General features: G+C 34.7%; 1 protein-coding gene across 5 annotated transcripts in view; it reads left to right on the top strand.

The window, feature by feature from the left end:
- The window catches only part of Slc4a10 (solute carrier family 4 member 10), a 362,675-nt gene that overhangs the window by 302,690 nt on the left and 39,106 nt on the right, over window positions 1–20,879 (top strand). For all 5 annotated transcript variants that reach the window (XM_004651887.2, XM_004651884.2, XM_004651886.2 and 2 more), the window contains 4 exons: window positions 5,477–5,582; window positions 10,919–11,080; window positions 12,428–12,541; window positions 14,006–14,167. In XM_004651887.2, coding sequence (XP_004651944.1) covers window positions 5,477–5,582; window positions 10,919–11,080; window positions 12,428–12,541; window positions 14,006–14,167 — 544 coding nt within the window. The remainder of the gene's footprint in view (window positions 1–5,476; window positions 5,583–10,918; window positions 11,081–12,427; window positions 12,542–14,005; window positions 14,168–20,879) is intronic.

Genomic DNA, 20,879 nt, shown 5'->3' with positions numbered 1-20,879 from the left:
GTGTGTGTCTGCCTCTTTGCCTCTCTTGCTCTCTCAAATAATAATTTTTTTTAAAAGATATGTTACAAATCATAGTAACAAAAACACCTTTGCTGTCATAAAAATAGAAATATAGAACAATGGAGCAGAACTGAAGGCCTGGACTTTAGGTTAAGTCACTACAGCTACTTGATCTTTGACAAAAGTGCCAGTAATGTAGAGTGGAGAAAAGACGGCATCTTCAACAAATGGTGTTGGAAAAATTGCATCACCATATGTAGACAATTGAAACTCGACCTACTCATCTCACCATACACAAAAATCAAGTATAAATGGATTAAAGACCTCAATATAAGACCCCAAACTCTTCAAATACTGGAAGAAAAAAATAGGAAGGACTATTCGTGGTATAGGAGTGGAGAAAGACATCCTGAACAAAACCCCTGTAGCCTAGGAAATTAAGTGATCACTCAACCAGTGGGATCTCATGAAGCTGAAACAGCTTTTGCATAAACAAATATACCATAATCAGAGCCAATAGATTACTCAAAAATGGGAGAAAGTTTTTGCCAGCTATACAACTGACAGAGGCCTAATATATAGACTCTATAAATAACTCAAAGAACCAAATTAAAAAAAAAAATACAACTTACTCCAACAATGAGGCCAGGAACTGGAGAGGGAGTTCCCAGAGGAAGAAATACAAATGTCTAACACACACTTAAGAACATTTTCAACATCCCTAATCACCAGGGAAATGCAAATTAAAACAACTATAAGATTATAACTTACTCCAGTAAGGATGACAATAATTAAAAATCTGCTGGTGTCTGGCTAAATGTATATACTATGCTCACCAAACTTCCTAGTAAGCACTTCTCTTAATGTTTTTTACCAATATATTAATGCTACTCTCACTTGTGGTGAGAGAACCTTCTCTTCAGATGGCAGTGACCTTGGGATGACTCAGAAGGCATCATGGTGCTGAGAAGAAGTGACAGAGGAGTACTAAACACTGAAATATCTCTAGCACACCTTTCAATGCTCAGGTTCCATTGTGGAAGAGGTGGCAGAAATAATGTGAGAGCCAAAGGAAGGGTAGGACTCCTTACAGCATGCTCCTCCACACACAAAAAGGCCTGGCTATCCATGATCACACAGTGCCTGACACTACCTATACAAGACCATCATAATAGGAGGAAAAAGTCATGACATCAAAATAAAAGAAAGACTGATTGAGAGGGGGAGAGGATATGATGGAGAGTGGAGTTTCAAAGGGGAAAGTGGGGGGAGGCAGGGAAATACTATGGGATATTGTTTATAATTATGAAGTTGTCAATTAAAAAATGACAACAAATGTTGGCAAGAATGTGGGGAAAGAGGAACCCTCATTCACTTTTGGCTGAAATGCAAGCTTGTACAACCACTGTGGAAATCAATATGGAGATTCTTGAAAAGGATGAATGTAGAGCTGCCAACAGACCCAGTTTTTCCCATACTGGGCATTTATCCCAAAATCTCCATGTTTTACTACAGAGATATTTGTTCAGCCATGTCTATAGCTGGTCACTTCATAATAAGTAAGAACTGGAATCAACTCAGTTGCCCATCATTGGATGAATGGATAATGAAGTTGTGGTACATCTACACAATGGAATTTTACTCAACAGAAAGGAAAAATGATACAATGTAATATGCAGAAAAATGAATAGACTTGGAACAGATCATACTTGGTGAACTCATACAATCACAGAAAGACAAATGCCACATGGCTTCACTCATCTGTGGTCCTAATCTGGACCAGCTTGAGTTGCTGACATACCTGAGAGGCAATTCAAGGTCCAGACAATAGGAATGGAAGGGTTTGGGGAGGGGGAGGGAACCAAACTAAATCCAAAATTAATTGGTACTATAGAAACATGTATCCTTGAAGATAGACAAAAAGGTACAACCCTCAATATGAGTAAAGGGAGAACACCTGAAAAGAATTGCCCTAGAGAGTGTGGGATGAAGCCTAACCTTAAAATTTTTTTTTTTGTCTCTGGCCTGTAAGTCCCAATACCAGAAATTGGTTGCAACATATAATGAGCCATTGATCAAAGAGACCTACAAGGTCCCCCAAAACAATACAGTCTTCTGTCAAAGTAATTGATTACCTGACTGAGCAAAAGGTAAGACCCAATTGCTGAAGACACCATATGCTGCCAACACAGAGCATGGAAAGCCCTGGATGGAATCCAGAGGACAGCCAATCCCCAGACAGTTAGCCCATCTAGTGCTAGAAAGCACTATTTGAGCTGCTGGGGGAAAGTGGCCGGTAATGGTCTGAGAAACCAGAGGTCTAAGCTACTCAGAACCAAACACCCTGACAGCATGTACACATCAGTGCATTAGTGGTACATAGCCTCCAGTAGCTTTGTGATTAGCTAAGAGATCTGCTTAGTGTAAAGGAACCCATATCTGGAACTGGGAACCAGGTCAGAATCCTATGGAGATTATGCTGTCCAGTGTCAAACTCTCACTAGTCTTTGGCTAATAGAGGGGTTACATCCATCACATTCTCCCTAAATTAATAATCCTCATCCCCTTTAAACTATGCTGACTTCACTCTTTGTTGGAGAATCTGCTTTTTAAGTTTTTTTTTTAGAAGGTAACAAGACCAGAGGAGGTAAACTACCCCCCACACTTCAGCCAAGGCAGAGCTCTTTAACCACAAAGGAATTGGGGAGTCAATATATTTGCTGCTTCCATGGTGAACCTGACATTCAGCACCAGGGTGAAGGAGACAGACCCCGTGGATTCTCAACACTTACCAAAGCAGAGATCCAGAGGCTCCTAAGAGCTCATCACTGAAGTAGACTTAAAACAAACCCACCACTGCTCAGGGAATTTTGTGGAAGAGAAGGCAGAAAGATTGTAAGAGCCACAGTTTTAGACTTGCCAAGAGGCATTGCTTCCCCCCGCCCGACCCCAAAAAATTGACGGCTGCTCCCACAATACATAACCTGCAATCCCATGGGCAATACCTGAAACCCTACTGAGGATGGTCCCCAGTGGAATGGGGGCAGAGATGAGCAAAATGAGGGTACCCACACATAATATATCCATAAAAATATGTTGTTGATAATAATAAAGGTTACCCTCCTATATGAATATGGTAACAGTAACTATACCATTTGTATCTGTACAAATATTCAATTGATAAAGAATGCACATCCATGCACATGTATGTGCTCAAAGATTTTTTTATAGCTACCTTTTCCCCTTATTATATTACTTTAAGGAAACTGTCATATTTCTCTCCTTTACATTGTAGTGTTCCCAAGAGTTCTTGCTCCATTAGTTACTTTTCTCATTGTTATTAATAAATATCTGATGAGAAGCAACTTAAGGGAGGAAGGATTTATTTTGACTTACACTTTCAGGGGATGCAAATATATCCTGGTGGGAAAAGCATGGCAGCAGGAGAAGGAGGTGGCTGATCACATTGAGTTCATAATGAGGAATCAGATAGCAGTAAATCTCATGCTCAGCTTACTTGCTTCTTTTATTCACTCAGTATCCCAGCCCATAGCATGATGCCACACATACTTAGGGTGAGTCTTTCCACCTCAATTAACCTAATCTAGAGTCTTCCTCACAAGATATGGCCAAAACTTTGTCTTCATGTAGATTCTAGATCCTGTTAGGCTGATAATATTAACCATCACTCTCATAGTTTGTGAAATCTGAAGATATTCAAGTTCCTCCTATAAAATAGCATTTACATATAATCTACACCTGTTCTTTGTCATCTCTATGTCACTTAATATCTGATACAATATAATACTGTTTAAATCATTGTTAGATTGCATTATTTAGGGGAAAATGAGTGGTAAGGAGAAAAATCTGAACATTATCAGTACAAATGCATTTCCCCCTGAATAGTTTATTAATAGTTTATTGAATCTCTGGATGCAGAATGTGTGGTTTACTATAACTGACTGAGTATATGTTTGCATTGAATCAAAATAAAGTGAATACTAGCATATCAGAGAAAGCACTGTTATTTCTTTTGTGTTATTGCAGGAGGAAAATTGGAAGTTTGTTTATCATTTATGAAAGATTAAAGATTAAGAAAGTAGTGACCATAATGATTATGATGAGAGTAGCTACAATTCCAAAGATGCCTAAATTTGTACTAGACACTTAATATAAACCATGTTACTTGATCTTCACAACAGTTTAAGTAGGACAGAATTTTCAGACTTATTTTACACATTAGGAAACTGAGATTTGGGGTGGTTTTATCATTTGCTCATGATTGCAAAATCAAAAGATTGAGCCATCAAACACAATGTAATGAGTCTAAATTAGGGGTAGGCAAATTTAATCAGCATCGACTGTATCTTGAGTATCTTTGTTTTGTTCTCCTGGTGCTCTTCCCTCTACTTCCATATAGGTCACTGCACTGACTGATACTACTGCTTCCACTTTTTTTTAAAACTGTTGCCCCCAAACTTGTCACTGGAACCCTCTGCCCTCTTGGTGGCCAGCTCCATATGACTTCAACAGAGGAATCCTCTAACCTCCATTATGAATACCTATTCATGTCCTAACCAAATAATTATTTGTAATAATTTATTGTAGGAATAAGATGTATAACTGTGAACAAGAAAAATAATGGTCATGAAAAATAAATTCCTGATATAGAAGACAAAGGGGAGATTGTTGCCTAGGCAGAGATATTTTCTTGTAGAATAATCTTAGCAAAGTTAGGTTCTACAGTTCTAGTCACATGACTAAAGCCACACCCCAATGCACTTTCAAGTTATGTACTTCTTGTGGATTAACTTGGAGCCCCAGCATCATCTACAGAATATTTCTTTAAGAAGGTTTCTTTTAATTATTTTCTCAATAATTTGTAGAAGTAAAAAACATGAGTACATAAGATGCCACTGCTCTCAAGTCTTTTTTCTGTCTACACTCACCCCAACCCAGCATTCATCATGCTGTCTTATGCAGAGTATGTTCTAAGAATAGGTACTGATTCTTTGTTTTTAGTATAATTATCACCCATCACAATGAATAGTATATACTGATATATCTAGGATTCCCATCAGCCCAGATCTAATTTTGAGCTATGTAGGAAAAGTTATAAATGAAATTTAGGGTATGAATTAAATATCACTTTCAATTTTAATTGATATAATTATACAAATAACTACATAGGAAAATTTTGGATGCTTATAATTTCCCCAGTTGGCTTGTAGTTTATAGGCAAGTATATGTTGCAATGATTTCTTATCCAAGAAATGCTACAAAGTAGTCCATTTTCCCAACACTATAATAATCTTGAACTTTGGGAAGTCTGTCTGAAAGTGATAAAGATGCCCCAACTACTTTTTGGTCAGATATATGAATGATGGGACTAGGGACAAAGACTTTTTAAATAAGCCTTTTTGGTACAGTAAGAAAAAGTTGCTTATTCCAGTAAAGAAATCATTTTGCTTTTCAGATGTAACTGTGTAGAGCCACATGATCTCAACAATGATACACTGAAAGAATGGAGGGAGTCCAATATTTCTGTCTCTGACATAATTTGGGAGAATCTAACAGTATCAGTAAGTAAAACATTGCAAAAGAAGTCATATATTGAATTATTTGCTGTACAGATCTTTACTGACATTTTGAATAAATTATTGCCACTCAGGTAAAATTTCAAACATATAGAATTATGCAAATAACAACTTTTTAAATTTTAATTTCTTCCATTTCAAGTATTCATCAGTAGTTGGGGGTTTTCATTCATTATGAAAGTTTGTCTTTTCATAAACCTGATTTGTTCTGAAAGCTCACAGGAACAGAATGAAATGACCGAGGTGAATTGAAAGTTAAATACCAATATATTTATGTAAACAAAGCCATCATGCCAAGACTTAGTCTGCTCTCCATTTTATGATGTATCCATATAACTTTCTACTTAATAATTTTAAAATTGTATTAAAAATGAAACTAGAATACTTCTAATTTATTTTGTGATGGTACCTTCATTGTTCACAATATACTGAGTGGAGAGGAAGATCCTAATATTCTAATGTCAATACTAAAGTCACTTTTCTTAACAAAATTCTCACACTTTTTTTCCCACAGAAGATTTCTTGCTTTAATTATATTCTTTAGTCTACTCTAAAAAAGGATAGAAACATATTCTTTTAACTTTTTTTTGTTTGTTTGTTTGTTTTGAGGTAGGATCTCACTCTAGCCCAGGCTGACCTAGAATTCACTCTGTAGTCTCATTGTGGCCTTGAACTCACAGTGGTCCTCCTACCTCTGCTTCCCGAATGCTGGGATTAAAGGTATGCGCCACCACACCCGGCATATTTTTTAATTGGCTAAATCTATACCTTATTTTCTTAGACTTTTCTCTCCTTTAATATTTGTACATATCTTTGTGCCTATATTTGCATCCTTTATTTCTGCCCAGTGAAATCTTGAAATCTGACAGACAGTATTCTGCTTCTTAGTATCAAAATCTGAGTAGCCCTATTTCATTATAGTCCAAAAATTTTATCTTTTTCCTACTTGCAGAAGCTCAAATTTCATTATAGCCATCAGTACAAAACCATATGAATCCTACTTCTTTTGATAAAAAACGTGTTATTTTAGTAAATGGGTCAGCTAATGGAACATAGATATTCTTTTGATTATACAGATATTATGAAGCTTGAAACATGACTATTTTAAAAGCTGTGACCTTTAGCTCATTTCTCAATAATTTCTATCAAATGTGTTCTTTCAAAATAAAATTCAAATTACTTATTCTCTGTTTAAAACTCTGTATTTACCTATGTTTTGTGATCTTTATTTTTACCGCTGTGATTTTCATTAGAATAAGCTTTCACTTACTCTTGTGTTTTGTTATTGTTAACTTTATTACTTTCCACATACTTTTAATTTTTTTTAATTTTAATTATTTATTTGAGAGACAGAGGGGACAGAGAGGGAGGAAGAGAGAGAGAGAGAGGAAGAATGGGTATGTCAGGGCCTTCAGACAATGCAAATAAATTTCAGACACATGCCTCACCTTATGCATCTGGCTTACATGGGTCCTAGATAATCAAACCTGCGTCCTCTGGCTTTGCAGGCAAGTGCCTTAACCACTAAGAAATTTCTCCAGCCAGCCCCCATCTACTTTTTAATTGGAAAAGTTAGGATTTTCAGGTTATTTCCACTTAAAGAGCCAATTAAACTAACCAATAAAAGAAATGATAAGAAAGATGATACAGAGAATTTAGTCATGGAATCATGGTGAATCTACATTGTACTGGCTGTTCTCCATATTGTCCTTTGGTAAATTATATCATCAGATAATGCTATGATTATAATTTATATATTTTATATTCTCTGCTTATACTCTGTGTTTTATATTCTCTGTTTATAATAATTTAATGTTGAATAATCACTTTTTGCTATAATTGCAAATCCTGAATAACAGACTTCTAAAAGACATAACTGATTTGGTTAGCCATAAGTTGACTTTTGGTTATACAAATCTTGAGGTAAGCTGGAGAATGGTGGAAAATATTTGCAGTCAAAGCAAATATAGCACTTAGTGGAGTGTTCTTTTCCTTAATTGCTTTTGCACACATTCATGTGTGTGTGTGTGTGTGTGTGTGTGTGTGTATTTGTTTGCACGTATGAATGTTCATATGCATTTGGGTGCATTTATGTACACATGGAAGCCAGAGAATGACCTTTGTCATCCTCAATAATACTGCCCACCTCTTTTTGAGATAAAATATCTCATTTTTCTGAAGCACACCCATTAGACTAGATTGGTGGTCCAATAAGTTCTATGGATTCTTCTGTTTATCCTTCCCCAATTCTGAGATTATAGTCACATACCACCATTTAAAGAAAATCCAAATATTTTACTGTTACCAATCTGGCAGAAATTTTTATTTCTTCATTAGTTAAAAACAGCCTTTGCAACAGAGAATTGCTAATCTTGGCTAGAAATCATCTTTATCATCAAAGAGAATAATATATAAAGAAAAAACAATTTTAAGTCAATGAAGATGAATGCAATTTACCTTATACTGATTTTTTTCTTCAGTGTAACCATCAGTCAGAAGTATCTTATCAATAAAATGGTATGGTGTTGGCTATTATAACTAATGTTTCAAATAATGATATAGCATTTAAATTAAACATTATTCACTTATCAGGTCCTGTGTCACTTTATTGAGTTGTTATCTATCTCATAAATAATAATTTATACTTTACTAACTCAGCAAAGAATAAGAATTTATACTTTACTAACTCAGCAAAGAATAAGAATCAGAAGGTTTTCTCTTAGTTTTTCAAACTTCTATACACATAGTAAGTGCTAAATATTTGATAAATACCTAATGATTGTTTTGAAAAATAAGTTCATGTCACATATTTACTATTAGTTCAAATATTTTGTGGCATGCTAGGATACTTAGAGTTCTGTTTATGTATCTGTGCATGTGTGTATATTTAGCAACATTTTTAACTTTTCCTTTCAAATAAATCCTTAGTCAATATTTAAAATATTTTCAAGCAATTATGTATCAATTATTAAAAATTGTCTCAGTGCCTAAATGACATAATTTGCTCATACATTTCCAAGGGGCAAGACTCATTATAACTTTAACTTCTTATGTTTTCACATTTATTTTTTTGCCAACTTATAGAATTGTTGAAATGTAGAATGAATTTGAAAAGTAATTAGTAGAAATCAGTTTGTCAACAAGTATTTTTTTGAGTACCCATTGTAAATTAAACCATATGTTAGACTCCAAAGAAGAGAAAAGGATTTGGACATGCTTTTCAGTTCTAAATTTTAGCTTCTGCGCTCCCTCTGTCTCTCTCTCTCTCTCTCTCTCTCCCTCCCTCCCTTCCTCTCTCACTGTGTGTGTCTGTGTGTTAATGTGTGTGTTGGGAGTATACTTAATTTAAAACTGGAAAATAAAAGTTGGGTCTTTTAGGTCACAAATTTTTGGTTTGATAATTAGCATCCTTTCTCTATGAAAACAAAAACAATAATATATTTGAATTTGCTTTGAATTGGAATAACTAGGACAGCCATTGGCAGTTATTAAAGATAGGACAATTGAATGACATTTTAAATGGCATGTATGTTTTTAAGAGTGGAGGATTAGACCCAGCCATATCCAAGGAATGTTTAGAAGACTTTTAGACCTGCACGAAGGCTTGCATATCATTATACAATATGTTTATAATGGAACATTTAGTTCCTCTTTGTAGTTAGACATTCAGCTAACCAATACATTATTCAGAAATTACTTCCCTGCATTTCTGGACGGGTGCAGAAAAGAGACTGAAACAGATTCAGTTTTTTACTGCTTTTGATGTACACCATAGAAAGAATGAAAATTAGAACTATTATAATTTAAATGTAGTGTTTTTCTGTAGTTTTTTAGTTACACAACTTACTGTGCTTTGTAACTTACCATAGATAATAGGACTTTACCTGTCAGGAAAAATATCTATAGTTAGATTAGGAAGGGAGATTCCTTGAGACAATTATAAGATATCTTGCACTAATCCCTCAAGCCAATCTTACAAGTTTTTCACTTGTTTTCAGATGGAATGCAGGTACTTATTAATTCTACAATCCATCAAAGGGATTTATGTTCTGCTCTGTAAGGACTTCAGAGCTTGTGGTCTGCTTTATCAAACACACAGCTGCTCTCAAGATTCTCTCTGTACCATCACACCAGTTTCTGTTCAAAGCCAGAATACCCCAAGGGTGAATGAAGTCAATGGATCCTTTAGCTACTGTTTTACGTCTATTTTTTTTTTTGTGTGTGAGGGTTTTCAAGGTAGGGTCTCACTCTAGCTCAGAGCTGACCTAGAATTCACTAGGTAGTCTCAAGGGTGGCCTTGAACTCACGGTGATTCTCCTACCTCTGCCTCCTGAGTGCTAGGATTAAAGGTGTGCACCATCATGCTCAGCATTACATTTTTGAAATAAGAATATATAACTTAGTAATGTAATGTTTACAATTTAAAGAGAAACCAAGATGATTTAAAAATAATTTTTATTTCAAAATATTTAATGTTTATAAAATGTTAATTTTTCTTGAGGAAATTTTTTTGACTCTGCTGCCACCTCATGGTTAAGGTGGTAATTAAAGAGAAGGAAAAAGACCACAGGGAAATCAAAGTACATATGAACATTATTTTGCTCATGTAGTATTTTTTTAATCATTATTATCAATTGTTCATTGAGTTCGAGTTTAATCTCTGATTCCCTGTCTCATGTCTCTAGTTACATATGGCAGTTTTGTTGCCTTCAGCATCTTTCTCAGTACTTTTAGACCGTATAATTCCTACAGTAATTGTTTAGTATGCAGTAACTCTCACCACAGGACTGGTGTTGTGGTCTAATGTTTTGCCACTCAGTAGTGGTGAGCCTGCAATAAATTGCTTAACTTTTTTTATTCCTCAACTTCCTTACTTAAATGATAACATTTATGTATGTTATGGTTTAGATATGAAGATTAATTAAAATGATGTGTTTAAAGCCTTGTTTTGTGTCTGTTAGTATTGTCATAGCATCAAATATACAATATTTTTTAATAAATATGGTATTAGGAACCTAGTAGGTATTAGGTTTATTTAATTTGAATGGCTTGTTAATCAGTTGGTTATATAGATTTACATTTAATCAGTAAAGATAATTTTTATTAAAAAATCAATTTGTGTCTAAATTTCACATGTCATTGCCAATCCCTGGAGAATTCTGAAACCACGTGTAATAACTATGTGTAATGTCTGATAAATCCTTATGAGAAGCATACATGAGCAGCCTTAGTGTCTAAACGGCAATTGATAAGATGTTAGTTTTCTGGATGAAATGTATGTAACTTTCTCTTACCAGCTATTTGTTTCACTTCCTGGGCAGGAATGCAGATCCCTGCATGGGGAGTATGTTGGGCGAGCCTGTGGCCATGGCCACCCCTATGTCCCAGATGTTCTCTTTTGGTCCGTGATCCTGTTTTTTTCCACAGTTACCATGTCAGCCACCTTGAAGCAGTTCAAGACTAGCCGGTATTTTCCAACCAAGGTACTTAGATCAATTTTCTTGACCTAAGTATAAAGTAACGTGCAGTATGTTATAGAGCCCTACTGCCTCCTTAAGAACAAGAAAGAGGCACTGATGGAACAGTTACAGTGGGGTGACTGTGGAGTTGTGAGGGGCTGAAGAGGACACACCTTGTTATACAGGTGCCAGGGAGGGCACAAGCCTTGTAGGCTTTTTTCCTAACACCTTCCCACTTATAGTTTTGGAAATGCACAACATACACTGCGTTACTGATTGTCCCTTTATTGCCCAGTGAACAGTGGGAAGTATTCCAGCCTGACCTCAGAGGAACCATAGTTGCACTCTGTATTTGGGGAAAGCCCTGCAGCACCCATTTGAACACTGTTCTCATTTTTGGTTTTTGAAGCGTTAGTCTCTCCCTCTAACTCACCATATTTTCATGTGCATATTTGGAAAGGAAAGTAAACAGAGAATCATTTCAGTTCAATATTTAACACTGCAAAGTAACACCTATAATGTCTGATTTTGCCAAAAAAATTAAAAATGAGAGAAAGGGAGGGAGGGAGAATGAAAGAAAGAATTAATTTAGAAAGGAAAAACAAGGAAACTTGCCTTTTAAAGGTTGAGCTATACATCCTGATTTTTAAAAAATGCCACTTTGGGAACTATTTTAAGAACTGTTCCTTCTTTAGAGAGTTGCTTTTTCTGTCATCTCCTTCCTAATGTGACAGATTCACTTTACCCTCCACAGCTTAATCTGATTAATAAAAAGTATTTTTGTAATTGGAGCCATAATCAATTCTAAACACTTTTTGTGTTTTTGTATGTATGTTGCAAACTTATCCTCATAAAAACTAGGTCACCTTGATATTTGCACAAAGATATTTACTAAAAATCAGCCTTGTAAAATGATAGTTTGAAACTTCTTCATTTAGAATATATATTAGATAAAGAATATTTCAATTTGCTTAGCCTGCTGTGTATATTACCAACTTTGATATTTATAAGTAAAGTAACTAAAACATTATAGTTCTTCAATAAAGACACATAATTTTACTTTATGTTAATTTAGACTTATTGCATTAAATGTTAGCTATGTGAAAAATAGCCCTAAGATCCAGGTAGATTCTGGCCATGTAACCTTATCCTACATTCTAAATTTTTTATAGTTCTTAATTCTGAAATATGTATGTGAGAAAACAATGTATAGTAAGATTCTGGCAGAATTAATGATGATATTATATTATGCCTAAAATGTAACATTATGGTATATTGTGCCATAATAGTTATGAAGTGTGATTGTGAATTATGTTCTTGAGTAACCTTGATATTTACAACTCCTTCATGTGATAAGTGTTTTCTATTTAGGTTCGGTCCATAGTGAGTGATTTTGCTGTCTTTCTTACAATCCTGTGTATGGTTTTAATTGACTATGCCATTGGGATCCCATCACCAAAACTACAAGTACCAAGTGTTTTCAAGGTGAATTTATCATAACATCTGTCTACCTTTCCATCTCTTTAGGTCTAATCATTTTGATGCTATCAATAAGCCTAGTACTAGGGATTTTCATGGAAATACAAATAATGTACATTAATAGGATGATTGAGTAGCCACAGTGTGAACAAAACTTTGATCTAATATTAAAACATAAGAATCACAGAAATAGAAACCTGAAGATTACGTGAATAAATTTCCTGTCAGCTATTCTAGTTAGACTGTCTACATACAATAACATACACAAAAGAACTAGAAACATTTTGAAATTAAAAGGACTGTGTTATCTTGAAGCGGAGTTGAAAAATGAATAGATCTTGAAACACAGAAAAAATAGGTTTTGGAATAGTATTTAGGCTAACAAAGGCAGAATATATAATGTTGAGCCTCAGTTTTTTAATCTGTTAAACAGAACGAGGGACTTCCTTATAGTATTTTTGTTGTCAGAATGTATTTCTTTGATTTTCATCTTAGGCATCAACTATGTTCTTTGATGAGCTTCTGGTGTGACTAAATTTTAGGTTTCTTTTTCTTTTATCATTTGTACATAATAGTTTGTCACAGATCTATAATAAGTTATTTCATTATATTGAAATATTCTGCCCATATATCTCTTTTTGGTACTGAACTGAAAAAAATTCTTACTTTTTTTGTCTAGTACCTTACAGTGAGTGGCTAATGTGCTGCTTTTAAATACCAATAAATTTGCCAGGAGCAAATGATAGCTATCAAAGTTTTTTCTAAATTGTCATTGTGAATGTATATTTAAACTTTTAACTTAAAATTATTTTCTAAAATTCCACACATGTGTGTACTGTATGTTGAGCATATGCCCAATTTCCCATACCCTTCCTTTCCTCCTCCACATAGTCTCCTTTGTTCCCCAAAACATTTTCACCTGTTCTTTCATGACATACATACATGCACGATCTTATGTATCAATATCAAATCTAGGATCTACAAATGAAAAACATGATATTTGTCTCTTTTCAGACTGGCTTAATTTGCTTAATATGATTATTACCAGTTGCATCCATTTTCCTGCATATAACATTACTTTGTTCTTTATGGCTAAAAGAAATTCATTGAGAGAATATAGTGGTTTTATTTTTATTTTTTATTTTTAGTCAACCTGTAAAAGTTGAAATCCCACATCTATTATTTATTAGCTTTGGTACTTTGAACACTTTGCTATAGTTTTCTATGCCCCAATTTCCTTATCTAACTCATCTTTTAAAGTGCTGTAAAGAAAAAAGGAGTTAAAAAACTAAAACACTTAGAATGGTGTTACCTACCATGTAAATGTCTCATGAGTAGCATCATATAAATGTAGCCCACTCAGCTCATCATTTTATGATGAAAGATCCCCTTGTGGTACCTGTAAGGCTTAATTTGGTTAGGTAGTCATTAACCTGCCTATTGATATATTTATTCTTTAACTTTACCCAGCCTACCAGAGATGATCGTGGCTGGTTTGTTACACCATTAGGTCCAAATCCCTGGTGGACAGTGCTAGCTGCTATTATCCCAGCTTTGCTTTGTACTATTCTCATTTTCATGGACCAACAGATTACAGCTGTCATCATCAACAGAAAAGAGCATAAGCTAAAGGTATGCTTTAACATCTACATTAACAAATGTAACTCTTAACAGTTGATAGCAATTGATGTTCAAAAGACTGCCTGTGTTGTGCATGCATTAAGAGAAAGGGAGAGAATGGGCTCACTAGGGCCTTTAACTCTTGCAAATGAACTTGAGATGCATGTGCCACCTTGTGCATCTGGCTTTATGTGGGTACTGGAGAATCGAACCCCTGTACTTATAAGCTTTGCAGATAGGTGCCTTAACTGCTGTGCCATCTCTCCATCCCAGGTTTATAGCTTTTATTATTTTTCAAGACAGTTTTTGTTACAGTGACATGAAAATTTGTAGCACTTAGTTAAGCACTTGGGCTTGAGAACTTACTTTCAGGGCTTAAAATAATTTAAAAAGTTGTCAAAGTTCTAACATCATCATGATTAAGATGTTTTGGTAAAATAATCAATTCTAGAGTACAGATTCACCTACCACCTTGTCTTATATCTGGGATTTTTCTTTTCCTCATTTGACCCTAAGTTTGTGTATTATATTGCATGTATTGTTAGAACAGATAACCTCTTCAGATTTCTCAATTTGTATTATTATGACATCATTATTCTGTGTGTATTTCCTAAAGGAAACAAAAACTTCAGCTATGAAATGCTATAGTTTTGAGCTCTATTTCAGAATTATAATAATAATGTTTTATTTATTTTATCTGACCTGCCATTTTGCAACTGTGAATAATTAAAGTTTTCATGGGCATGCAATTTGTATAATACATGTTATATGAGTACTATCATTTATAGCTGTGTTAAACATAATGAATGAAATATTGAATACTTACCAGTAATCAGAATCAAACCTTATACAAAGGGATATGTACTTTTTTTTTTGAAAGAACTGACAACTATCTTCACATTAAACTCAATTCTAGTCAGAACAGCAGAAATCATGCCAAATAGGACTTTACAAAAATTTTAGGATAATTACAAAGATCTGAGTGAACTATTTGATGGCTATAATGGCATAGGTAAAAGAAAAAGAATTATCTGTGATAAAATATTACTCAAAAGGAATTTTGGCTATGTGCTAGAGAAAATGCATATCAGTGTTAAAAGTCATTCATTCTCTTGTAGAAAGTAACATAAGATGCTCAGATCCTCTTTTTAAATGAGCTAATACAATTTGCTTGTGAGTTTTGTTAAACAAGATGTTTAGTAACTAAAGACATGTTTTTTTCTTGAATCATATAAATTCTTAGGAATGCTGGCCGTGGACCTCATGCCTAGAGTTCAGAACTTGGAAGGCTGAGTCATGAAGAACCCCATGAGTTTGAGTCTACCCTGGGCTAGAGTGAAATCTTGCCTCAAAAGATCAAAATTATATAAATAAATGTTTCTTAGGAACTAGGCCAGTGATTGGTTGGTCTAGTTTAATAATCTGGTCTACAACCAGTTTTCTTTATTAAAAAAAAGAAAGCCCCAAATTTATGTTTGCTTGTCATTTGATACTTACTATGATATCAATGGGGCAAATTTTCCCTCAAGGACTCATTTCAGTGTACCAATGTGACACCAGCTAGAATTAAATTTTGTATTTTTATTTATACACTGTTATTAGCAGATGGATAAAAACATTTAATAAATTTAATGTTCCCTCATAATAAAAGCCTTGAGAAACAGATACAGAATGACTAAACTCAACAATAATAAAGACTACATGTGATAGCCCACAGCCAACATCATACTGAATGTGAAGGAGTTAAAGAGTGTTTTCTTTAGGATCAGAACCAAGAAAACACAGTCTAGTCTTACCACTCTTTCACATCATAGCACTACAAGTTTTAATAAGAATAATTACACAAGATAAAGAAGTAATAAGCATGCCAACAAGAAAGGGGTATGTCAAGTTTTTCCTGTGTGTAGAAAAAAATTTTCAAAACATTCAATAACTGGCATAAGTCTATGAGTTGACCACAAAATACTAGTGACGTAGGTAATTTGATATCAGAAATTTTTTTATTTCCAAATTATTTCTCAAAGTGAAGAGTTAAAGTTTTGTTTAATAGCCTTGTTATTAACATCAATTGTCTAAAATTATAGTTGAAAAGATAACATTGTAAAAAGAAACTTGATAGTTCATGTTGCACAGTTAACTATGCAAAACTATAAAGCAAGCCTCAACATCATGCTACATATTGTATTAACTTGCTACTCTTTAAAATGTAGTGAAATATTTCATTCTAGAATCTTATGTTTTTTTTAAAGTTCTAAAGTAAAATGTGAGTGTGATTTAAAAATAAGATAACAGAAAAAGTTAAAGCCCTCAAATGAAAAATCTATATATTTCATCACCCCAAAATAAGATTGTTTGCATTTTAGTATATAATTATGTATATATGCTTCCCTCCCTTCCTACCTCCCCTTCTCTTTCCTTTCCCTTCCTTCTCCTCCCCTTCCTTTCTCTCCCTCTTTCTTCCCCTCCCCCTATCTTCCCCTCCCCTCCCTCCCTCCCTTCCCCCTCCCTTCCTTCTCTTTCTCCCTCCCCCCTCCCTCCCTCCCTTCCCTTTCTCCCTCCCTCCCTCCCTCCCTCCCTCCCTCCCTCCCTCCCTCCCTCCCTTCCTTCCTTCCTTCTTTCCTTCCTTCCCTCCCTCCTTCCTTCCTTCCTTCCTTCCATCTTCCCTCCTTCCAATGCTAGAGATAGACTTAGGGCTTTGCATGCTACATACACAGCCCCGAGCATGTATCTTGATACTGTGTGTTGCTTGCTTTTTAAAATTTTTATTTATTTATTTAAGAGGAAGAGGCAGAGAGAATGAGCATGCCAAGGCCTCCTGCCACTGCAAAAAAACTCCAGACACATGCACCCCCTTGTGCATCTGGCTTACATGAGACCTGGGGAATTGAACCAGGGTCCTTAACCTGTAAGCCATTTCCCGAGCCTGCTTACTTCTTGTCTACAAAAGATCATTATCATGTACACCATTTATATCAATAATTTAAATTTGAATTATCATTTAAAATCACCATGTATTTCATTATATGACATATTAAGAAATGAACTAAATACCAATATTTAAAAAAATATGTAAGCCATAACATTATTTACCTTTCAACAAAAGAATATTTTGGCCTTTATAATATGTAGGCTATCAGTTAAACTGATTTTATACAGCATTGTTTCTACTCACTAATGGAACCATATTAAACAAGCTAGAAGTAAATGAAGATTTCTTGAGGTGATATTATTTCCTCTGCATTCTATACCCTTGTGCCTTCTCATCTCTCTGCCTTACCAATACCACTGAGCTTCTTGCTCCTTGTTCCTAAGTGTGGTTAGGCTTATGGTAGTTAAAGCGTTTCCACAGCTCCAAAATGACACATGTGCATGTGTGCGTGCGTGAGTGTCACAGAATCACAGTAAACATTCTTTAAGTGATCCTTTCAGATTAAATTGCAGAAACAAGTCATTTAATGCTTTTCTCATTGAAACCCAAGGCTACATTACCATACCTCTTTTTTTGTATAAATAAATCAGTTTCAAGTCAAGATGTTCATATTTTATTCCTTAATACCCTGAATTTAGTGAACAGAATAGCAAATGTAGATTCATAAGAAACTGCTAGATTGTACTTGACAACTCTGAGTCAGCTTGCTAAAGTTATTGGTATTTTCAAAGTAAGTCCCCTCAAGGGAAGACACAATATATCCATGCTAAACCTTTATTTTCTGCCTCCAGCCATATTTGTCCTATAAGCTCCACTATATTATTTATTTATATACCATATATCATTATATATAACATATAGTACATATTATATATAAAACTCTATAAATAGTATATAGTATATACAATAATATACTTTTATTTATATACTATAAAATTGTCTTGCTGACAATTTTCCTGTTGGCAACAATAAAACTATCACCTTCTCAGAACACAGCTTACTCAGAATAACAGTTTGTTCCATGGCTATTCACCCAGCTTGTTGCTTCACTGAAATGTTTGCAGTCTCCTGGCTTTGATTTGAACTACATTTTCATGAAAATATGTTTCTTGAATATATCCCCAGACCACAAGTTAGCCACATTTCCAACTTTTACTAATGTTCTTTTCTAACTCAAAAACTCATTTTTGCCTTAGTTGAACATTCTTTGAAATTGTTTAATGAATCATTATGTTTTTAGTTTCTCTGTCAAGCACCTTGTAGATCTCACATTATGTATCTAAGTCCACATCATTTTCCAAGTCTTCTCAGAATTCTTTCACTCTCCAAAATATACTTTAGATCTTATCACTTTTTCTTTACTTTTTCGCCAGAGTTGGTAGTTTTCTTTTACATATTTTTCATGGCAATAAAATAATTTTCATAAGACAATTGTATGTTACTACATATACAATAAAACTGTGATGATTGTGCTGGAGAGAAGACTTAGCAGTGAAGGTACTTGCCTACAAAGCCAAAGGACCCAGATTAGGTTCCGCAAGACCCACATGAGCCAGATGCACAAGGTGGCACATGTGTCTGGCGTTTGTTTGCAGTGGCGGGAGGCCCTTGCATGCCAGTACTCTCTCTCACTCTCTGCCTCTTTCTCTCTCTCAAACAAATAAGTAAAAATAGAAATGTTTTAAAAAACTGTGATGACCCTCGGACTAGAACCAACTTACTTGTTAGCTGACCTACTAAACCTGAGCATGAGAGGGTACAAAATTAGCAAGGCTCCAACTCATTATATCTCTTCAATGACTTTTGACTCATTCAATCATCAGAGATGTTTGAAACTTAAAAGTTGGACCATGAAAGGTGTCATTCATATATATATATACAAATCCATGCTCTGTCTAGCATTTATTTGTTCATTTCTTCCTTATAGAAATGGGATAGGCATAGGCTAACTAAATTCCTTTTTAAAAATTAAAAATAACAGTTTGCTTTTGTTTAAAGCATACTCTCTTAAAAGTGGAAAGAAAGACATTATTTTGTAAAAAGGAAAGTTTCTGTTCAGACACAGCTATGGGCTTTTCTACATGTTTCTGTAGACAGTTCAGGCTTCTTTTGACATCATTTTTAATAAACAGCAATACAATCCTGGATCACTTAAGTAAATGAATGCATTTGCAACATTCATTTGGCACCACATTCCCTTGATGATTATGGCATTTGATATGTTCTTTTTTGCCCTCTTTGTCAGCCTGGTTCTTCATGTCAATCTATAGTCTTTTATGTGGTTAACTTGACAGATGCAGGAAATTGCTGCCAAGCTTTGAAATGAGTTTTTTCAGCAGTGGCATCTGGGTATCAGATGGTCCTCTTGGCTGGCCTCTTGTCTTGCGGCATGCTGGTTTTAGTGGGGTCTGGTGTAGCATCACCTGTTGCTATGCTCCCTTTCCCTCCCATATGTCCATTTCTCATGATTCATAGAGAAATGTGAGAATAAAAGCTACAGCTCTGTCTTTATTTGAGAAAAGATCTGCAAAAACATGTTACAAGGTACAGAGTCCTCTCTCTGACAAAGGAATACTTCCCTTTGGATGGCATGCCAATCAGCAAATAAGTTAGTTACAAAGACCAGGTTTTAAAGGCATTTTAAAGGAAAGGCAAGGAGAAGGATGCTGACTAATTAGTGGAAGTGTTAAAACTGTCTTATTTCCTTTGGATTGCATTAAGTCAAATTTTTCTTGTTGTTTTAATAAATAATTAAGGGGGGAAATTGTAGGTTCATTTTCATTATATACTTATATTTCAAAAATCCAGGTTTTTAAATCTTTTACAGGAAATTATTCTCTGTGAAGTAATTATCTTGTCTACTTCAAATCCAGAATTCCAGTGTCTGTATTTGTATCTTATTTTATATGCACATGTATGTTGCATGCATATGCATTGTATTCATATTTGTGTGCATGTGGACATGTGTGAATGTGCACATGTGTGCATGTGGAGGTAAGAGGTACATGTCAGGTGTTTTCCCCGATCTCTGTGTATTTTTATTCTTTGAGAAAAGGTCTTATCATCAACCTAGAGTTCACCAATTTGGTTAGACTACCTGGTCACAGAGATTCCCTGTTTCTGCCTCCCCAGGGCTGGGATTACAGCTGCATATATCTTGCCTGGTTTTATGCTCTAATCATAGGTCCTCATGCTTGTACAGCAAACATTTCATCAACTGAGCCATTTACCTAGCCCTATGTCATATTTTCAAAATATTCAAGAACTACAGGAAATTACTATCATGAGGATGACCTTGTTCTTGTTAAATTGTAATGAGCATTGATGTGTACAAAGTTTGAGGTTTGAGAAAAATCACAAATTCAATTTTCAAGGGATCTATCTTCTGTTCTCCTTTGATGATGTTCATCTTGTGGCTTATAGCACTTTTGAAATCATATTCATTCCTTTTTTAAATCAGTTTCACAAGTTTAAAACCACTCCAGGGTCACAATTGTACTGAACTCCCTCTGAGGCAGGGATTTGAGTAATTAGGTCCTTCTCTTGCCTATATCACTCTCATTTAGAGATCTAAGATAAAACACTGTTTTCATTGGTTCTTTAAGGGTACAAGATATTGTCCATTAAAAGGTATAAAACTTGAATTTCATGGTGTAGAGTCACATCTTCCAAAATGTTCTATTGAAGAGCAAGAGACTATATTAGGACCCCAGGCAAACATTTCCTTTGTAATTTTGATTATGGTGATACTAGGATGATTCTTTTCCAATACCCCATGTCTTTCCATTATCCATT

Source organism: Jaculus jaculus, chromosome 4 (assembly GCF_020740685.1).
Source record: "Jaculus jaculus isolate mJacJac1 chromosome 4, mJacJac1.mat.Y.cur, whole genome shotgun sequence".
Classification (NCBI taxonomy): Eukaryota; Metazoa; Chordata; class Mammalia; order Rodentia; family Dipodidae; genus Jaculus; species Jaculus jaculus.
This window is presented reverse-complemented; position numbering and strand designations above follow the sequence as displayed.